This window comes from Rhipicephalus sanguineus, chromosome 10, assembly GCF_013339695.2.
Source record: "Rhipicephalus sanguineus isolate Rsan-2018 chromosome 10, BIME_Rsan_1.4, whole genome shotgun sequence".
NCBI lineage: Eukaryota > Metazoa > Arthropoda > Arachnida > Ixodida > Ixodidae > Rhipicephalus > Rhipicephalus sanguineus.
Genome location: NC_051185.1, coordinates 21,496,460 through 21,518,497, shown reverse-complemented (window position 1 = coordinate 21,518,497; position 22,038 = coordinate 21,496,460). Strand labels below are relative to the sequence as shown.

Genomic DNA, 22,038 nt, shown 5'->3' with positions numbered 1-22,038 from the left:
GCTGGTTCTATGCCGGTTGTGATCTCATGGCGGTTTCTTTATTATTATTCTGTGGTGTCTGTGTTGTCGATTCCTTCGCAAGTTCTTCTTTAGCGTGTTTTACTATAGTGCCCGTTTACCGCACGGCATGTACGGAGACACCGTACCGCCGTGGGTAATTGCTAACTGCACACGGTGTCTCACGGTGTGCAGTTAGCTCAATCGGGATCAGACTTATCAAAAGTGAATTGATCCCGTCTGCAGCTTGCGTATAATATAGCCAATCATGATCAAGAAATTTGATCGAGATCGGGTCCGACGCGCTCAATCAGTCTTAAGATGTTATAACCAGCTACCAATAGGCGGTAGCTGTTTGAACAATAAAACTCCTGTTGGCCTTATACATCTTCTGTTAGTACATTAAGAAACCAATAGGAGTACTTATTTGACCAATACAACTCCTATTGGCCCAATAAGTCACCGATAGGCACCACCGATTTGACCAATACAACTCCTATTGGTCCAATAAGACACCAAAAGGCAGCCCCTATTTGACCAATACAACTTCTATTGGTCTAATAAGACACCAATAGGTGGTGGCTGTTGGTGTCTATTGGTACCCATAGAAGTCTTATACAACCAATACAGCTCCAATAGATGTCCTATAGAACCAATAGTGATTTCCTATTGGACCAATAGGAAATCCTATTGGCATTTTTGCTAGGGTTAGCCCCTTATTTGCCATTATTCCTGCTATTGAATTCACTGAATCGCTTTGTCATTGCACAACCAGTCACTGCTTGAATAACGAAAGCGAAAGCATCTTTGAGAACGAAATCAAAATGGTAACGCCGCCATGTTTCTCACGGCGTCAGCTGATCGGGTTGTCCCGGCTCTGCGCGTTGCTCCGCATCTCAGGGACCCGCTTTCATACGGCTGTTTAAAAATGGCCGCTCCGTGCGGTTCAATCGGAGCTACTGATCAACACGAGCATTTAGTAACCCTGTAATTCAGTTATGTGACCGCGCATACCTCTAGATTCGCACCTGTAGTGCGGCGCGTCTTCAGCACGTTTGTGCCAGTGCGTGTGTTTCTTTCGTGATGTGCGCGATACGACAGTCGTGTGCCATGTCTGTTTCGACGCCGGCTAGGATTACGAGCGCTTGGCTTAGGCTTAATCCGTCTCCGACGCTTCTTCGGATTAAGCCAGCACAACCGAAGCTCTGTGATGTGCCACGGCAGGGACGTTAGACGGCACGCATTCGCCCAAACTTTGAGCCGTAAGTCCTCGAGAGGCGTTAACATCCGTCGTCTCTCCGTCCGTGTCAAGAGCGCATACTCCGTACGTTCGCGCGGCTGCTTTGTGACCGTTTTCGTTTCGGTTATCGTTATCGGGAGAACATCAGTTGCTTATCGACTGCCGAGAGATAACGCCGTCCGGAAACGACGCTTTCAGTGCCACGTCATGTGCCACACCGTCGTTTAATGCTCCGATACACTACCGATCGCTTATTTCGTAAGTACCCTGGCTATTGCGTAACATGTCACCGGATGTGTTGGTAGGTGTTCGTAGAAGAGTTAGGAACGGGAATAAGTGCGTGTGTTTTTGTGTTGCAGAATAACCTCGCACTGAGATGATGTTTGTCTTACGTATAAAAAGCCAGCGCGCTCAGTACGCTCTAGCCTGGCGTCGGGCGTAAGTGCTTGGTGCAAGATTTGGCCCTCCATTGATTAATGGGACTATTTTAGGCCCGTGATACGCCTTGGTCCAGCGCGAAATCAACGTTCCCCTCCCATTCATTGGTTTTCCCGTCGATATTGTTTCGTTGCTATTTTTGTAATCGCCTGTTGTCTCGCGTTAATGGACCAAACGAGAGCACCACAGTTTCCTGTGGCCATGCGATTACATGATGTGCGAGGAAACAAACCACGGAATTTCACTTTCACTGATGCGGGACAACGGCGAAACGCGGGCTCTGTCGTTATTTTGCGATGTTCGGGGCTATAACCTAGCCACCTTCTTTTTTTCGGTTACTGAAAGAGGAAATAATGAAAAAAAAAATCTAAAATCAAACCCAGTTCCATCCCAAGTGAAAACTGTACGAACTGCGGAGCATTCATTCGCCTGTGTTTCCCTTGTGTTTATCTGCTCTGTTTTGTTCTTTCGTATTCTTTTCTTGCATTAATCTGCTCTTTTCTCTCTTTCATCGTGTGATTATGTGATATTTTATATCCTTTTCTGTTCTTTTCTTGTGATTATCTGATTTGTTTTGCGATTATTCTATTTTCTCTTGTGTGGTCTCCTTTCTACTGTTTTTCTACTGTTTACTGCTCAGAGTGCAGTGTGTATAACTCCGGATGCTGGCATTTCGCTGTCACTTCGCTGGCTCGGACAGACGAATTAGTTCATCCGCGACGCTAGCGTTCACGGGCAAGCGCACGCTGGCGTACCAAATGTGCAGCCCGCGTAGCTTATGTGTATCAAACGTGGGACCTGCATGTCGTCAATGCGATACATGAGGCAACGACAGGGCGGTCCCTAAACTGCTCCGCAGTTCAAGACAACCCCGTATCAATATTGATCGAAATCAGTGGTAGTGGAGCCATTAGCGGTTCACTGACTCCACCACTTTCGTTTCTTTTGGGATTGCAGGTTCGAAGCCTCGATGGTGTAGACAACCGAGGCATGGCTGAACTTCAGGTCACCCTGGAGTTCTTCATCGAGCTCTTCAAGTTCAGCAATGTCGACCTTTTCCAGCGAGGGTGAGCTCGTGATTCTTTAATGGCTTCTTGAACTTATACACTTAACGTGGATAATAACTGGCTGCATTGTGAAATGTTTTCGTTTGCTTGCAATGCTCAGATCTAACTGCCTACTGCAGGCTTTTCAGTAACCTCATCAAAGCCAGTATTGAACAGTAACCTCTTGATAATAATGCGTTACCTGTACTCTGTTGCTTTTAGGGTAACTGAAATGTGTAACTTTTCATTAAAGTAACTCGTAACTGTAACTCCGTTACTTTTTATGTAGTGGCCTCAGTGTTACTCTGTTACAGCTATAAAAACACAAATGTTTGTGTCTAACAAAGAAGTTTAGATCCAGTCATGTGTACAAGGTGTAACTGGTTACATTCAACATTTTATTGACGTCAACGGAAAACGAAGGTGGATAATGCTGATGCCTATATTTCTTGCACAAAGGTGACAATACATCTTTGCATTGACTCTAAATTGAAATGTATCGTTTATGACACTTAAGTTACCATTTTTACAGTAACGGAAAAATAACCAGGTTACATGTTTACACTAACTCTTGACTTCAACAAGTTGTTTCGTTGAAACTTGTAGCTGTTACGAGGTTACCTTTCTATTTGGAGTAACTAATAACTGTAATGCTGTTTTGTTTTTTTGCTGGTAATGTGTGCATGACCAATCAAAGCCCAGAATCATATTGCAGTGTTTATTTGAAGCCAGGAAAGTGACTTGTTATTTGCCTAGCAGTGGGCTGCTTGTTTCATGAACAGTGTTTATGTGCTCAGTTGAAGGGTGTGTCCATTGGGCAAGAATTGGGAAGTCAGGATTGAGAGTGATGTATTAGCCTGTCAAAACAAGATGAGAAGTTCAGCGGAAGACGCGAGCCTTGAAGTGACAAGAAACCGTTTAAGAGGAAATGTCGCCGGAGTCAACGCTTTGACAATAGGACTTGGTCTTTGGGACCAGCTCATCAATTAAGCCTGTCATGCAAGACCTGAGGCCACGTTACCACTTCTGACAATGTTTTCACATTGTTTGTGATGTTAAAGCCAGTGAATCGCTTAAAAATAATGTGACACGCAATCGCAGACGTTGTGACCTTTCCTATTCTACCCATCTTGTCAGTGTCTTCAAAAACTGAGTTCATTTCAAAACAGTGTCAAAAAACAACATGCTTGCTCAAGCTTTTCTTTCGCTGCGTCTACTTCGTCTCTTTATAACCGTATTGCCCTTAGGCATCACTCCGTTGTGTCCAATGAGAATGTAGTTTTGCACGTTTCTTTCATCTCCACAAGCGTGAAACTATTAGTTACTACAGTATGGATTCACAACTCTGAAGTATTCTTGAATTCTTGTCAGCTCTACAAGATGCAGACACTATGCAACGTTTATCTACAGGATTGCTGTTGGACGTAGTGTTTACGGCATCTGGCACGTTGTTCAACCGCTTACTCTGGGTAGAAAAAAAGATGATCTAAAGGGGTGATGGAACCACTTTTCCAAGTAATCATTGAATGACCTCGGTGTCGCATGTCAATTGCTGCGAGAATTTCTCAATTCCGTCAAGAACGAGCAGAGTTGCAGTGGCTCGTCGCGTGCATTAAGCGCTTTCTCTCTCCTCTCACCCCTGCGAGCATGCTGGAAGATAGACAGGGAGGATGGCAAGGAGGAAAGAAGTCATGTTAGCGCGCGTTACGGCCACGAGCGTGCGCGATCATACACGATCGCTCTCTCTCGTTGAGATTCCCGTGTGCAAGTGTGAATCGCTGTGCAATGCTAGCAGACTATGGAGTGCAGCGTCGGCACGTGGCGGTCTACCCGTGATGTAGCAAGACGCGCAAACGATCCAAACGCTGCTCTTAATTTACATCGGCTATTGCCCAGTAGCATGCTGTCTGCTGTTCGACATCAAACAGCAGGCACCTGCAGCTCCGAAGAGAGTGAGCGCAGACGTCTGTTTGAAAAGAGGGGTGCCTGAGAAGATGGCAAATTCGTGCTCCACTTGTAAACTCCCTTTGCTGCGCACGACTGCAAGATTTGGCTGAGAAGTTCATAGCAGTGTCCGCTTTCCGCAGGACGTGTTTTCTCGCCAAGCGGGAGGGGTGGTTCGTGACCCCTTTAAAAGCCGAGCTGTGTCAAGTAGATCTTTCAGACAGCAAATCTCTTGAATTGGTTTCATAACAGGCCTCAAAGCAGTCCATGAGGGCTGGAAAAAAGAAAATCAGTATGTCATATTTTCTCTATTCGTTGTAGCACCAGCATGTACTTTATTTATTTTTTTTTCATTGGACACATCTTTGTTCGTTCTTAGCTATATAATATACGATTAGGTGAAGTGTAATCTCGCATGTCTTTCTTTTCCTTTTGACGGTGGTCTAGGTACTATCAAATCCGGACGGCTCTCAAGGTGCCCCAGAGGCTTCCGGCCAGAGTTGAAGTCCAACTGCCAAAAAGCACAGTGATTCAAAGTTATGGTGAGAATGGTCTTTTTTTTGCTTTCATGTCACCAACCCGTGCTTATTATTATTATTAACCCTTTGCGGTCCAAAACCTTTACCCACTTTCCGGCTCTAGCGGTCCGAAACTATTTCGCCAGTTTCTGGCGCCGCGAATAAAAACACAAACTGTGGAAGAGAAACACACAGAATATTTATTTTTGCTCCTGCCTTCTGCAGGCAACTCTTTTAGCGATATTTCGGCAACGTATGATACCGCTCAAAACATTCTCCTGTGTGCAGGCCAGGGTTATTACTGCAGGTTTCCACCGCCGCCGTCGTCGTCTTTGTCACTCACTTCTGTTGAACCACTGTCATCACTGTTTGGTGGAGGCACGTAATTCTCTTCCTCCCTAAAGTCAACCTTGCTTTCGCTAAAAGCACCACCGTAAAACGCACGCGGTGAAAACGTGGCCATGCTTCTCAGCGAACCACACCCGCGAGTGGGTACACTCTACGCCCTGTGCTGAACATATTGCTGCACCCTAGTGTAAAAAAAGTAAAACATCAACAAACAAAGCTCACTTATTCCTCAAGAGATGGCACTTCATGTATACAAAAAATAAAGTCACTGTAACGGGAAAAGTACCGCGTTCCTTTTCTCTTCGCCGCCGCGCCCTTTCGGCGGCTTCGCCACATAAATGGTCCAGCCCGCTCGCCTCGCTAGTGTCTCCCGGGCGCAGACGCACGGCGCTTTGGAGGGCGATTGTTTTTATAGGCTCAGGAAAGCGTGCAGGAACATTACGACATCCCGTATCGTTTTGAGACTTCATCGAAAGCCTATCGAGGCATCGAAGAATGCCCGGGTAAGGCCCTCTTTGCTATTCCCGGCGGGAAAAAGGATGCCAAACGACGGGCTGTGTGGCTGCACAGAATTAGGCGGGAAAAATTTGTTCCCACGACTGATACCCGCATTGTCAAGTAAGCGCTTCATTGAGAATTCGCGAATGTTTCGGGGAATGTTTGCGCCTACCCTGCACTAGTGCAGTTTGTTTCGCGTGGTTGTTGCAGGAGGTTCATGCACAATAACATTTTATTTTGTTTGGCGTAAAATTGACGCCTTTGGGTTCACATATAATGATCAGCGCGCTATGAAAACTGACTGCTCCACATTGGTACTGCCTGACGTGACTGTATGACGAACACAAATAACAGGTGGTAGCATGAAAATAATGACTGATGCTCTCGCGGCCGGTTTGCTTGCTTGATATGCACCAAAATCGGCATGGGCGTGCGCACAGGGGGGGCAGGGGAGGCGGCCGCCCCCCCTAATCACCTAAGAGGGGGGCGCAAAATCTGCCCGTACATTGACCCTTCTAGTCACATAAGAGTGGGGGGGGGGGGCGGAAAATCTGCCCCATACATTGACTTAGTAGGGTGGGGGGGGGGGGGGCGCTGCGAAGAACCTTTGCCACCCCTGATGGGCAACCCTGCGCACGCCCATGAAAATCGGTATTCCGTGACGTGACTGTATGACGAACATAAATACCCTGCGGTAACATGAAAATAATCGTATGCATGTCATGTAAGGCATGATTTACATGCCATGCTCATGATGCTCTCGCGGCCGGTTCGCTTGCTTGATATGCACCAAAATCGGTTTGCGTGACATGACTGTAATGCGAACCTAAATAACAGGTGGTAACATGAAAATAATGGCACGCATGTCATGTAAGGCATGATATACATGCCATGCTCATGATGCTCTCGCGGCCGGTTAGCTTGTTTGATATGCACCAAAATCGGTATTGCGTGACGTGACTGTATGACAAACATAAATACCGTGCAGTAACATGAAAATAATCGTATGCATGTCATGTAAGGCATGATTTACATGCCATGCTCATGATGCTCTCGCGGCCGGTTCGCTTGCTTGATATGCACCGAAATCGGTATTGCGTGACGTGACTGTAATGCGAACGTGAATAACAGGTGGTAACATGAAAATAATGGCACGCATGTCATGTAAGGCATGATTTACATGCCATGCTCATGATGCTCTCGCGGCCGGCTCGCTTGTTTGATATGCACCAAAATCGTATTGCGTGACGTGACTGCATGACCAACATAAATACCGTCCTGATTTTCACGTTACCACTTGTCATTCGTGCTCGTCATACAGTCACCTCACGCTATACCAACTTAGGTGCATTTCAAGCTAGCGAACCACCCGCCATCGCAGCATGAGCGTGGCAAGTAAGTCATGCCGCACATGACATGGAAGTCATGATTTTCATGTTACCACATATCACTAACGTTCGTCATACAGAAATAGCTCGTCATAAAAGTTTTGGTATATATGAATTTCATTAAACGACCACGAGCGCCCCGAAACCATGTAATGTAAATCATGTTTTGCATGGCGTGTCTGTCATGATTTGCACATTATAACCAGTCACTTATGTTCGTCATGCACCCTTGTCACGCCATACCAATTGTGTTGTGTATCAAGCTATCGAAGCGCGGCCGCGATCGCACCCTGAGCGTGGCATGTAAATCATGCCGTACATGGCAAGCATGTCATTATTTTCATGTTATCACCTTAATTTAAATTCGTCATACAGTCATGTTATGCCATACCAAATTTGGTGTACTTCCCATTAACGAAGCGGCCAGTACAGCACAAAGTCGGGGGCGGATAGATAGATAGATAGATAGATAGATAGATAGATAGATAGATAGATAGATAGATAGATAGATAGATAGATAGATAGATAGATAGATAGATAGATAGATAGATAGATAGATAGATAGATAGATAGATAGATAGATAGATAGATAGATAGATAGAAAGAAAGAAAGACGGAGGCAGGCAGACAGACAGACAGACAGATAGATAGACAGATAGATAGATAGATAGATAGATAGATAGATAGATAGATAGATAGATAGATAGATAGATAGATAGATAGATAGATAGATAGATAGATAGATAGATAGATAGATAGATAGATAGATAGATAGATAGATAGATAGATAGATAGATAGATAGATAGATAGATAGATAGATAGATAGATAGATAGATAGATAGATAGATAGATAGATAGATAGATAGATAGATAGATAGATAGATAGATAGATAGATAGATAGATACGTACAAAGTCACAGAAATTCACTAAGAAATGCTTTGCATTTAATAAATGCAGACAGCCGAGCGCGTAAATGCTGCGCAGTTCGCATTTCTTTATCGCGTTAGTACGCGTGCGTGAACATGTAGGCGAGTGAAAATTGCTGCTATTTCTTTCCTAATCAGTCAGAGAACAACGGTATGCTTCATTCGGGGCTGCAAAAGCGCACGCAATGCGTAAAACATGCGTTACTCCACGTCAAATCAATACCGCACAGCCGCAGCTTCGGCCGCGCTGGACCAAATATGGCGGCGCGCACGACGGTCGCGGTACTTTTCCCGTTCCAGTGACTTTAACAAAAAATGCGCGCGATTTGCAGTGAGATAACAGCGAAATTTAAACCACGAACACCCTTGTCGGGCGAGGCCCGACAGCGGACCGCTACGACCATGTTGCGTTGTCGGGCAGCGCCCGACAACGGACTGCAAAGGGTTAATCTTTTTTCGGGGTCTGCGAGAGTTGTCAGTAATGAAGGGCCAAAGTAGCCATTGGCCCATTGCCTTTGCACACTTTTAAGCAGCTTTGTTTCTATTGGGGGCCTTCACTCGCTTGTTCCATTGAGAATCAGTTGGAAGCATTACACATGTGTCGCATGTCTGTGTCACGTTCGATGCTTTTTCTACTGTTATGCTGTGGTTTTCTATTACTGTTACTGTGGTTACTATTACGCTGTGGTTTATCGTTCTATTTTATCTTCTCCGTGTCGTAATGCACACTGTTTTAAAGACTTTTAAGAACTACACTCAAACCTCATTATAACCAAGTCACATCTGCCATGAAAATAACTTCATTATATCCGAAAATTCGTTATAAGCGTTTATTTGTAACACTGTATCTATGACAAGACTATTCTTCATTTACTTCGTTATAACCAATAACTCGTTATATCCGAGTTCGTTATATCGAGGTTTGAGTGTACTACCAACTAGCCCAGCTGTCAGTGCTTCTACAGTTCTTCTGTCATGAGTCCGTACCAACTGCTTAAAACCTCTTGTCATTCTAAGGTGTTGTGCTTTGACATGATAACATTGCCTGCATGTCTGCTTTGATTAATTGCGCTCGGAGTGTTGCCTGTCGCACATTTCTCAGAAGTACTAATCTCCTCCTCGAACTCTTGTCTTCCTCATGCAGCTCTGCCCATAGTTTTTCCTCCCTGCGTTGTCAATGGCACGGCCGTCAGCAAGACCTTTCAGATCCTCTACAAGAATGAAGAAGTGTTTCTGCACGACACCGTTTTGTTCAAGGTCCACGCACTTGTTGACGCGCACAAGGTTGGTCGCTCGTCTTTACAAGCGAGGATTAGGAGCAAACGCAAGAGTGTTCACTCCAAATCCTCTCTTACGTTATTGGCATGCGTTTTGAAGTGCTGAGAGCAAGTGGTGATGTACGTGTTGCTGCATGAACTTTAATGCCTTGTCGAACATTAAGGGCTCAAGATCCTATAAAGCAGTTAGCTCCAGGGCACATGATACATTCTTTTCTTGGCTTCATTGTAATCCTTATGGGCACTTTTTATTTCCCGCCACATAGCTTTTCAGAGAACATGCGGACACTATGTTGGTTCTGAGCATCACATCAGCACTGTTGTTCATAAATGCTAGAGTATTAGCTTACGATTATCAGTTCTCCGTTCTTTTTCCCTACGTGTGGTTTCTGCCGCAGTGATGATAAAGTCAGCTACCTTTTGGCCACTGACATGTGATGCTATTGTTTGCTATTGTTTGCTATTGTCTTTGTCTTTGCTATTTTTGCTATTCTTTCTGTCACTGCTTCTGAGCTTGTGTATGGGGGGATGGACCTTAGTCAGGCAATGGTAATCTGCCTTTAGTCCTTTCACCCCAGACAGTGTATGCCTAAATAATGTCAATAAAGAAAGAAATAAAGGAACAAGCATTACAGGCAAGTTGTCTCTAGATTACATGCAAGCGAGACAGCAAGGAAGAGCCATGCAATTGTACGAAAAAAATGCGCAGTCTGAAAAAGAAAAAAAATACGCATGCCTTTTTCACCACCCTCAAGGGCTACCGATCCGAACATGTGGATATTCATTTGCCTGATAAAAGCTGATTAGCTTATCCCAGCAAAAGCAGTGGTCAGTGGAATTTGCATGGCAGGAAAGAATGGATTGACTGAAAAAATGACTTGCAGGGTTTCTTATGCATTTGCCTAAAACGACTCGAAGGCAAAAGCTATTTAGTGCGGCTATCTGGTCATAGTCATTCTTCAAATCATTTCATCATCTTCAAATCATTGTTGTCTTCGATGATGGTGATTTTTGGTACTATGCATGTTGTCAACGGCAACTACGCCGACAGCCACTTTTCCCATTTGATGAGGCACATAAGGCTTTCGCCTTAAGGGGAGATGTGGGTCTTGAAAAGTGTGTTTTTAATAGTTGGGTGAATGGAATGAAATTTGATAGACTTATTCAGTTTTTTCTGCAGATTCCAAATCTCTGAGTAGATTTTTAATAGCTGCATTAGAACAAAAGATATGCTAGTTCTACAACGTTTTCTAGCACAATTCTTACGGGGATTTTTGGCAACTTATTTTCATCAAACACAAAAGCAAAGTATGCGGCGAGATTGCCAGAAAGCTGGTCTAGCCGATGATGCTATTTATTTTCTTTTAATGTTGTTTACCAAATCATAATTCTCGATAATCATAAAGTGTATGAAGCAAAAATTTTTCACTCATATTTGCATCCGTTTATTTTGCATTCGAAGTTCGATGAAAACAATAAAATTAGCATCATCGGCTAGACGAGCTGTCTGGCAATCTTGCCACATATTTTGTTTTTGTGTTTGACAAAGCAAAGTTGCCAAAAAGTACCGTAAGAAATATGCTCTCAGAAATTGCATAACTTTTGCTCTAATGCAGATAATAAAAATCTACTTGAAGATATGGAATCTCCAGAAAACACTGAATAAGTGTATTGAATTTCATTCATTTAGCCCTACTAATAAAAAAAAATTTTTCAAGACCCACGTCTCCCCTTAAGTTGTAGAAAGAATCATTACAAAGTCTAGCATTTGTCCCCTCCTGTACGGATTTTACGGAGGTTTGAGCGAGAGTGTTAGGCAGTGCTGGCCTAGGATTAGTTTCTAACAAACCACCTTTCTCGCTTGCAACACCACGACTGAGCGACATGAAAAACATTTTCTTTCTGCATCATGTATTAGCGTTTTATTTTTCCTTCGGAACATCGTGCAGGTCCGGGATATGCTGTCAAAGGCTGACTTCCAGCTTTCTGTCGAGCTTTGGTTCACGGACCAGAACTTTGGGCAAGTCACGGTCCACTTTCATTACTGATGTCACGCTGACTTTGTTAATGCTTAGCATACAAATCACGCCGTTTGCCGGACGTGGTGTAAGCAGCAATGTGTTTCTCTTTATTTACACTTTCGTTTTTGTTAGTGTTACGCAAGTATAAGATGTAATGCTATACATATTGTATCCAACTTTTGCAGTTATGAAACTGGCAATCACATGTCTTAAAAATGAGGAATTCTAGACGCTGCTGTTCCAACCATTCCATGAGCAGTTGCTGCACCTTTACAATTACCAGCTCTCATGTCATGCATGGAAACCAGCCTAAAAATATCTTTCTTCCTGTCAAGTTCTAGATGATAGAATGTTCTGCATCTCATATACGTGATGAAGAAACATGAGCAAACACTTTCATTAAAATCATGTTTGCTCTGGACACAACATCGTGGATTTGTTTTGCAGCCACTCCAGTCACATTTGGGGGGAGGGCCAAATGCAATAACATTTGCGTGTTTGGGTGTAAGTATGATTAGAGAACCTTGGCTGATTAAAATTAATATGGAGGCATCCCCTTCGGCATCCCTCGTAGACCTTCATGTGGCTTCGTGACGCTAAATCCCGCAGTTTGAACTTCGCATTAACCCCTTCCCTGTGCCACACAAGCTCAACTCGTCCTTACCGAACTGTCCCCAAACCGTTTTGGACGAGTGTAGCTTATGCTCGCTTGATGTAAAAGATTTTTTTTTTTTTGGTCATCCGAATGATGAAAATTGTCAGAATGCTGAAAATTTTCTACCAGCATTCTTATTCTTGTTTTGTTCTTTATTGTTAATTATTAGCACGTAGACGGCATATTTTTATTTTTATAAACTTCATTAGGCTAACTTGATGTCATAATATGCCTAAACTTTTTTTCAACATCAAAAACTTGCTTTTTAAAACAGAAATATTCCAATACCGACTTAAAAAAAAATCATCATTTCAAGGAGTAAACATCATCATATCACAACGGTTAAGGGGTTAAACCAAGCATGTGATCATCCTTGAGTGTTCACGTAATGATACTAGACTAACGGCATGTTGCTCTAATCGGCTTATCTTGTAAGATGTGTTGACGTCTTAGTAGTGTCTCCTCCAATGCAGCCCTGACCACCACAAAACCATCCAGTGCGTGAGCTCGCGACTACTGACTTTGCACATGGATCCCAGCCGTGGTCTTCATCATCATATTCCAGTTTTGTTCGACTATTTCCACCTGTCGGCGGTTTCCGTCACCATCCATGCTTCGTTGCTGGCTGTGTACCAACCTTACATCAGGCAGGTTTTATTATTATTATAATTATTATTATTCTTGTTGTTGTTGTTATTATTATTATTATTGAGTTTGATCCATTCAAGATGTACGAAACGCACAGATTGAAACACAACATCATTTTTTTAGTATAACAAGTCCTGTGACCGATTGCTCATGATAAGAGCATCATGTTATCACAAATCCGGTAGCTCTAGGTAATATAGGCTCTGATGTAAATGTTCGGGAGTAAAAATTTTGTCAATATGACACGAACTGTAGATTCTGGAAACAAAAGTGTGTGCGTTACTTAGCCTTACATTTTCGTGTTTCAGTCCGCGAGTGCCGTACATGAGGTTTAAGAGGACTCGTTGTCAGTTGATTTCTTAAGGCACTGTGTGTGATGTTGTGCATGTCAAGGTATTGTATCAACTGCAAGAGTATTGGTCAAAATAATAGCTTTATTACAGGGATGTTCTTGTGCTGTACTTATTAATTGGAGTTCTGGCAGGAAATTAAAAAAATCAGAAGTTAGGCAGTCTTCTGTCCTGGTGATCAAATCAGCCTCTTAACGAGAAATCAGTGAAAATATAGCTTTGAAGGAATTCAATACCAACTGATGGATACCGTTATTATGTACACGGTCACCAGTTCTCTTGTGTCCCTGTTCACACACCTCGTCTTCCTTTGTGGTGGTCGCTTTCAATTGCAATCGGGCTTGACCCAGACTGAGCTCTATTTGGGTTGAGTGCTGCTACACATTCGCTTTGAATTGCGATTTCGCTTAATCTGGATTGAGAATCGCATCACATCGAGCGCCTTGATTGTGATAAGGCTGGCATCTGTGCCATTTATTTTTCACTCAGTGCGCTTCAGCACTGAAACAAGAGTAAACCTAGCTCAATGAAACTTTTAAATATAAAGAGTTTCATAAGCAAGAGTATGCTGCAAAACTGCAATGCTATCGGAATTTACGTATATTTTGCAAGTCTAAGCTTGTATCCACCACACCACACTGTTCTGAGCGTTGCGGATGATAGGAGAACTGTGTGTCCTTAAAAGGGACATTAGAGAGAAAAATGATTTTTCTCATAATTAGTGAATTACTCTTTCGCGATACCAAAAACACTGCGCTTGCTTTCGAGAATGCGCTTGGTTGTCGAGAAAACATGCGAAAAGTAAATGAGCTTGGCAACGCTGCCATGAAGTTTTCCCGTACCAGTCGCCATGACGTCATAGATTTTGTCGTCGTCTTCTAGTGCCTACGTAGTTCCCAATCAGTAAAAATGAAGTACATTGTGTTCTGAGGAAGCCGTAGGCTTAACATAACCAAGTTTCGAGAATTTTCATTGAGCCAGTGCGGCCAAAATGTGAAACAGCACCTTGAAATGCGTGACGTCACCATCGGAATTTCAGAGGGAAATTTAAAAGTGAGACTTTTGACATTGATTTTCTCATCTCCCAATACACTCAAACCTCATTATAACAAAGTCGCATACACCACGAAAATAACTTCGTTATATCCGAAAATTCGTTATAAACGTTTATTTGTAACACTGTAGCTATGACAAGACTATTCTTCATTTACTTCGTTATAACCGATAATTCATTATATCAGTATTCGTTATAACGAGGTTTGAGTGTAAACCTATGGTGGTGAAATTAATGACACTAGAGTTTTCAGGACATAATTTGTCACCCTAAACTAATTTATTGTTTCACTTTATAATCCTTTTAATTATCCATGATGACTGCCTGAGTAACATTGTTTTTGAAAATTGAGGTTTGCAATACAGCTTTTTCAGCACATTCGACAGATTTCGTAAGCGCTTCAGACCTACTAACAACCCCTGGTTCATTTGGACTCGCTAAACTCAATCGATGTCGTTGGACTGCGTAGCAGCGGTTGTTGTCGATTGTGATCGAAGAATTAGGTCCAGATTGGCGCCACTTGCAGTAGGTAGTGACCATGTGACACTGGTATTAGTGTTCGTGACCAACTAGTCTATAAAATAGTCGACCAACTGTTCCTCCGTCTTCCTCCTGTCCCACTTCTTCTGCCCCTCCAGGAGGAGTGCTGTCTTGACACCGTCTCATCCAGGGTAAGCATCCCCCGGCGTAACCGCACGAAATTGACAATTCGAAAAAATCTTAGTTTGCGTAGAAAAATTGGAATGAATTTATTTATCGATTTGTAAACACGAACTATGAGGAGGCAGTGTTGCCGCAATGTTCTTTTCCGTTTTGCGACGCAGCGTTACCAGGACAGGAAGAGCGCAGTGGTTTACGGGCAGCCCGAGGCTCGCCTCTCGAAAGTCGATGTCGTCTAGTCTGGAGAGTGTCTTCTTTGGGCCACAGGTGAGCACTGTTCAAATGACCTACCGGGATTTTCATTGACTGTGATGTATAGCCGCTCGTTGCAAAGAAAAATGGGCACATTTAACGTAAGTGCCTTCTGACCCCATCTAGGGACCACGAAATCGTCTGAAAAATTTGGCAGTCTGAAAAAACTAGTGCATACCTCTTTACTACCTGCAAGGGCTCACACATCACCTCAGCCACATCTGATTTATATCTGAAGGCCTAGCAGTATGTTTAATAGGCATCTCCAGACTTGAGATGCCGAAAGAGACGGTGGGCGCATGTGTGTATAAATAAGAAATGTGCACTATGGCTCGTGAAAGTGGCTTTCTTCTGTTCTAGGTAGTATGCTTCAGAAGAATACTTAGCATACGCCTGACCTCATAATGCCTCTGCATCTCTGTGTAGCTGACTTTTGCAAACTGCTGTAGCTGCGGATCGACACATGAGGGCATTGGTTTGACGCTGCGAGATAATTGAAATCAGTGGCGGTGGCTTCAAGTCAAGCCATTTTGGCCCTGTAACTGTGCCCTTAAGTCAAAAAAAAAATCGGATGTCGAAGGGTATCAGTGTCCAAGATTTCAGACTAGGTTAGGTTAGGTTAGGGTAAATTGGCCTCTATGATGCTGCAATTAGGTGATGCTGCAAAGACGTTGAAACTACTAGGCATGTGTGAAAAATCAGTCATCATCTGTAATGTGGTTCCGCTATGTCACCTTCTTCAGCGCAGGGATCAAGCCCCAGCTAACCTTCCTTCATATCATTCATCCTTATATTTCTCTATCGCTTTCACTAAAGCATCGACTGTTGTTATCCTTTGCAGACGAGCGGAAGCGGGGGACGGCTCCTGGCGCGTCTACAGCGAGCCTGCATGGTGCACTGGGAGCTGTGCTCGCTCCTGCTCACGGCCTACGGAAGCCTGCAGCGTCGAATGGTCGAGTTCATGCGCCTCCTGCCACCGTGGCAGCACCTGCGACGAGTTGTGGAAGGTGTGTTGTTAAAATAGCATGCTTTACAATCAAACCCAGATATACCGTCTTTACTCGATTTTAACGCGAAGGGTGACTTTTCGTTGCGTCCAGGAAGGAAAAAATAGAATTTTGTTATTCGATTGTAACGCGAGGGTCGACTTTTTAGGTAGCAAAAATCTGGAAAGAAAGCGCGCTGCATTCGAGTAAATACGGTATATCAAATCTGAAGGGGATTGCAAAAAAGTTCTATATATAGGTGATTCGATATATAAAGTACTTTATATATAAAAAGTATATTCAAGGGGATTTTACAAGTGTTCGATGTACACAATAATTCATTATGTGTGGGTTCGATATGTGCGAGTTCGACTGTAATAAGGTGTATGTCAGCGTCAGAAGTTTAGACACTAGAAAAAGCTTGATATTGCTGCAGCTTTGGCAGGCAGTCTTGAATTTAAGCGGGCCCTGCAACACTTTTTGAGCATGGTCAGACAATGCTGCCAATCGGTAGTCGAGGCTCCCGAGAACACGCGAGCCAAAAATTATAGCGCCGCACGCAGCCTGGAATTTGCAATTAATTCTCAAAGCCAGCTAGAAATCGCTCCCTCTTCTCTCTACAAATTCAGTTCAATCCACTTCAGCTTTATTTCAGTTATTTCCTGGGGAGACAGAGGCTAAAGGCTTTGGTCACCTGACGGTGGCCTCTGCCCTCCGGGGTTCGCAACAGCTGCAACGCAGAAAGCACAACAGTAAACCTATGCATTTCTAGAAAATAAATTATATACAAAATGAAAGGGTAATCAAATGATACAATGGTGGTAATTACTACAATTCAATACAGTAAAAGCTCGTTAATTCGGATTTCACGGGACCGGAAGAAATGTCCGAATTAACCGAATGCCGAATTAACAAATAAACAAGAAAAACAACATCAAAAACAAGTTGCAGAAGCATACCTTTATTTGCTGAAGTATTTTGTAATGGTCGTCTGCGTTTTCGCGCAGATTCCGGCTGACATTACAATTTTTCTTAACTCTTCCAAACGGCCAACACCACGCAAACTGTTGCAAGTGCTCAGGCAAACGTCCTCTAATATCAAAAGCGCCTCCGAGACTTCCCGTGAGGTGCGACGATGAGGTCACGACATCATTAATAATTTCTTGATCGGGCAGGAGACCAGTCGTGGCGACACAATCATCAATCGCGATGTAGTCCTGAAGGGTCATATTTGTGGGAAGGACAGTCATCGTCGGTGGACTCAGCTGATAACTCGTCGATGCCATCGTCAGCTACTGCCGCATGCTCGGGCCTCACATGTAAACACGGTCACAACGGGGAAAAATAAGAGAACTCCGCAAGAAGAGACGGTGCCGACACAACACAAGGGAAAATGGTGTCGGAGGCGCATTGGAGCGAAGAAAGAAGACGCCGACGTTCGGTGATGCTGCGATCGCCCCCACTAGTTGATGACGATGGCGATGTCACTCAGGTTTCGGTTTCGCTCCAGTGGTGCCAGCGATGCTTTACCACACTTTTGTGTAGCGGCAGCCGTCAGCATTTGTCCGAATTAAGCGGTGCGGAGCCCAATTTTGACGAATTAACGAAGGTTTGGTCCCATAGATTAACGTGCACTTTGGCCGGGACCAAGAGAGCCGTCCGAATTATCCGAATTTCCGAATTAACGGGTGTCGAATTAACGAGCTTTTACTGTATACCGAAATGATGTCATATACCCAAAGTTACCGCCACTGGCTGATTTGAGCATACTAAACTGCATAGTTACCGTGGCTGCCGTGGGATGCCGCCATGTGCTCGCGCGCGCGCTCGCAGTCACAGTGAAAGTAAGCCGCTTGTTCGAAGAAAAAAAAAAAAAGAAGTTGCTCAAGGTCATGACGTGCGCTGACGAAGAGCCGTATCTTCTTGCCCCCCTTTTCACCCCCTTCCATGCGTAGCTTTCAGTGCGCTCGCTGGTACGAGAGGAGAGAGGAAGCGCTTGAAGCGTGCAACAAATCTCTGTAACTACGCTCGTACTTGATGGATTCTAAAAATCTTTGCGGCATGTGATTCATGCAGCGTCATGCAGTAATAGTGAGGCTATTCCATTATAACTCAGAAAAGTGTTGTAAGGCTCCATTAAATTTCTGGCCTGTTTTAAAATGTGCTAGCAACATTTTCTGTGCATTTCGGCCGAATACAGTCACAAATTGTTGAGAAATGCAGTTTTTTTACACCTAGTGGCCTAATAACTGACTGTCCATTGCATTCCTAACAGTATTGCGTATGTAAGAACACCGCATTTCGCATAGCGCATATGAGCCGAAGTTCCATGCACGCACTCTGTACAAAAGGCGCCGTACTTCTGGACACAACGTTCACAGTATGCTACTACAGCTCACTAATGATAGGGAGAGTTGTGGTCCCAAAGACTGCAATTGAAAACATGCATGAAAAAAGGCCACGGGCCAATCGATAGGATTGCCCGCAACTGTCTTTCCCGTCCACATCCGACAAAATCGTTGACGCTGCTTCTTTACTGTATAACGTCTTTCTTATCAGGTGGACATAAAATTCCCCGTGTTTATTCTAGCCAAGCTCAAGCTACGACGACGAAGGTCAGGTTGTGCAGCTGTTGAGGATTCTTGTAGATGAGGAAGGGTGTTCAAGGGGAGATGATATTCAGAGATAATGATTATGAAAGTCGGTCACGTGTTCACAAAACGTAACTTAATTTTTTTTCTTCCAGACTCTTTACACCTTTCCTCTTGTCTAGAAGGTCTCAGCAACGTGGCAAAGGTAAGCAGTGAATATCTCATCTTTTTCTGTTTCTGGTTTTTGTATGTGAGCTTGAGGCATGTGTGTGTCAAAAGGTATTTCGTATGCTGTAATTACTGTTATCATGAGCGTTGCACTAATATGGATGAAAGAAAGTCTGCGTGCCTTAATAGGTGAACTGCAGCAGCGATATTTATTTGCAGTTTGATTGTGTTGTGTGAACTGAACATGATGATTTGTCAGATTTTACGTGCCAAAACCAGGATGTGATTACGATTCATGCCACAGCGGTGGACTCCGGATAAACTTTGACGACCTGAGGTTCGTTAACACGCGCCTTATATAAGAGTAATGGGTGTTTTTGCATTTCACCCCCCTCGAAATGCGGCCGCTATTGCTCGGAATGGAACCAGTGTCCTCAAGCTTAGCGGCACGACCCCCGTTCCACTGAGCTACCACGGTCGATTACATTAGGCAAATCGAGGCATATGCAATAGACATTTTAATAAGGGACTATGGGTCTCCGGTACATTGTGCCATTAGGCTTGTAGGTTGCCTTCAGAATTGAATGTGTTGCATGCAGAACAAATCCTGCCACTCTGGGATAGAAGATTGAGCCAGTTGGTAGGGATTCTTACTTGTAATTGTGTGTGCATCATGATGTGTTTGGCGAAGACGACAAGAAGTATACGGGACAGGCCGCCAACTTCTATTCATCTTCGTCAAGGACATCATGTTGTGCACGCATTTACAAGTACGTATCCCACCGCTCTGTTGACATCCACAGTCATCTTTGCGGTGCCCAGCGCAACACATTCAGTTATGATTGCGGCTCTGGTTGCTCTTTCATTACCCTCTCCCTGGTATCTCCTCTCACCTTCTGTTTCTTCTGTCCCTCCTGTTACCAGGACTGTTTTCACCACATTAAGGCCCGGGATGTCTCCCCTCCGGAGTGGGACAAAGTCTTTGCTCACATCACGGTAATGGTCACTCGCTCTTCCTTGATCGCATCTCTTTTCCCTTTATCTCCATTTTGCTGTTTTACGCGCTACCACATATGAATTTATATACACTCAAACCTCATTATAAGGAAGTTACATCTTACATGAAAATAACTTCGTTATATCCAAAAATTCGTTATAAACGTATATTCCTAACACTGTATACATTGCAAGACTATTCTTCATTTCCTTCAGGGTTGCCACTGACTTTCGAGTAAATGTCGCCAAACGACGAGCAAAAAGTCGCCAAAAGTCACCATTTTTTTACAAATTTCGCCAAAAAAGTAGCCATTCTAGATATGTGCGGCATACCCAGTAATAAAAATTTCCACTCACGTATAGCCCCGTAGAGTACAGTACCATCCAAGACCCTTAAATTATATTGACGTTTCTCGATGCCAGTCGTATCGCCCGCTTCACCATTGGAGTGCATGGTGCTGCTTCTCCGACTAGCCGCAAAATGTGCGTGGTGGCGCAAGGGTGAACGAACGAAACGCTCATGATATCCTTCCATCCCTGTCCTCTCGTTTCAAAGCTAAAAGTGGGGTATAAACCTTGGGCGAAAACCGTGAAAGCATTTGTAGACAGCTTTACGTACCCTTATATGAATTAAAAGGATTAAAAGGTTTATTGAAGGTAACACGACAGAATTCTTACAGGAACCGATCATTAGTGAGTCTTACACCTTTTCAGTGTGAGCTAATATGATACCGGACATCACCGACGCGCGTCAACCCGATGCGTTATTGCTGTATAACAATGTAAAATGTTATATAGCAATTGTTTTTATTGCACACGCTCACCGAGAACAGTGAAAAATGCCTCAATAAATAATTTTTATTGCAGAAATAGCCGCGTATCCGCCTCTCTTTGCTATTCCAAAACAGTCTTTGCGAGCTGAACTGGGCGTACTGCAACAGTGAATAAGTCGCCAAGCTATTCAGAGCAGTTGGAGCTTTGGCGGAACAGATGGTCGGAACACGCGGCCAACCCGTCGTCTTGCCCCTTCAGATGCGAAACTTCAGATAAGCTTAAAGCCCCTAAAGCCATAAACCTATAGTCAATCACTGCCCCCTCGCGGTTTGCAAGGCAGTCCGCTGACTTACATTTTGCTAGAATGTCGCTGGGGTACGTTCCAGTACCTCCTCCATCTAGATGGCATCCCGAACTAAGGATCCCACTCACTGATCTTATTTTCACAGAACATCAAATAAGCGTTTTATTATCTCTCTAGATGAATTGAGGAGGTACACACGAGTTACAGGACGGACATACCGAATGACGCGTAATGTGCACATTCTACTCGTGGGTCTAAAACCAAGAAAAGTACTGAGAATGTTGCCGCTCATTCGTTGGGAAGACACTGAGCTTAGGATTCAAAACTCGGTGGAGACCTAAGCCGAAAATCGCCAAAAATTCGCCATGTCGCCATTCATAATTTTAGGTCGCCACGGGCCTCTCAAATTCGCCAATTTGGCGAAAAGTAGCCACCATGGGCAACCCTGATTTCCTTTGTTATAAACAATAGTTCGTTATATCCGTGTTCGTTATTACCAGGTTTCAGTGTAAGTGTATACGAATGCTCATATACACTCCTGGGCATGAGTTGCCGGCAATCTTCAAGGTGTATGGGCGCCTTGAAGATTCTTGGAAGATTCGCGATGCGGGTGTATGAAGCTTGGCGATAAAAGTTGGCATGATGCCGAGAATGAGGCCGGTAGCTCAGCTGTCACGGTGGACAGCAGATCACCTAGCTAAGAATAAGCGAAAGCGAGCAGCGATGCGCATGACGTCATTTGATCTGCACGGCTGGCATGGTGCCAACACGCATAGTTAGTACGGTGCATTGTGGATGGCTCTGGCGCCCAACATAATGGAGTGTTCGGAGAGGTACATTGTCAGGTCTGTATCCCTGCTTGGAAAAAAAGTCAGTGTTTCGTCACTGTGAGTTAGTATATATGTTGGGCAAATAATTCGATAAACAATGATGGCTAAAGTGAGACAAAGTGTGCTT

At 43.9% G+C, this 22,038-nt stretch overlaps 1 protein-coding gene across 1 annotated transcript in view; it reads left to right on the top strand.

Annotated features, from left to right (window-relative positions):
• Positions 1-899: 899 nt before the first annotated feature.
• The window catches only part of LOC119407227 (protein FAM135A), a 47,968-nt gene continuing 26,829 nt past the window's right edge, over positions 900-22,038 (top strand). The window contains exons 1-11 of the mRNA XM_049419921.1: positions 900-1,259; positions 2,633-2,742; positions 5,113-5,207; positions 9,490-9,629; positions 11,572-11,642; positions 12,772-12,945; positions 14,989-15,021; positions 15,175-15,277; positions 16,104-16,269; positions 18,995-19,044; positions 19,932-20,003. Coding sequence (XP_049275878.1) covers positions 2,666-2,742; positions 5,113-5,207; positions 9,490-9,629; positions 11,572-11,642; positions 12,772-12,945; positions 14,989-15,021; positions 15,175-15,277; positions 16,104-16,269; positions 18,995-19,044; positions 19,932-20,003 — 981 coding nt within the window. The 5' untranslated portion in view covers positions 900-1,259; positions 2,633-2,665. The remainder of the gene's footprint in view (positions 1,260-2,632; positions 2,743-5,112; positions 5,208-9,489; positions 9,630-11,571; positions 11,643-12,771; positions 12,946-14,988; positions 15,022-15,174; positions 15,278-16,103; positions 16,270-18,994; positions 19,045-19,931; positions 20,004-22,038) is intronic.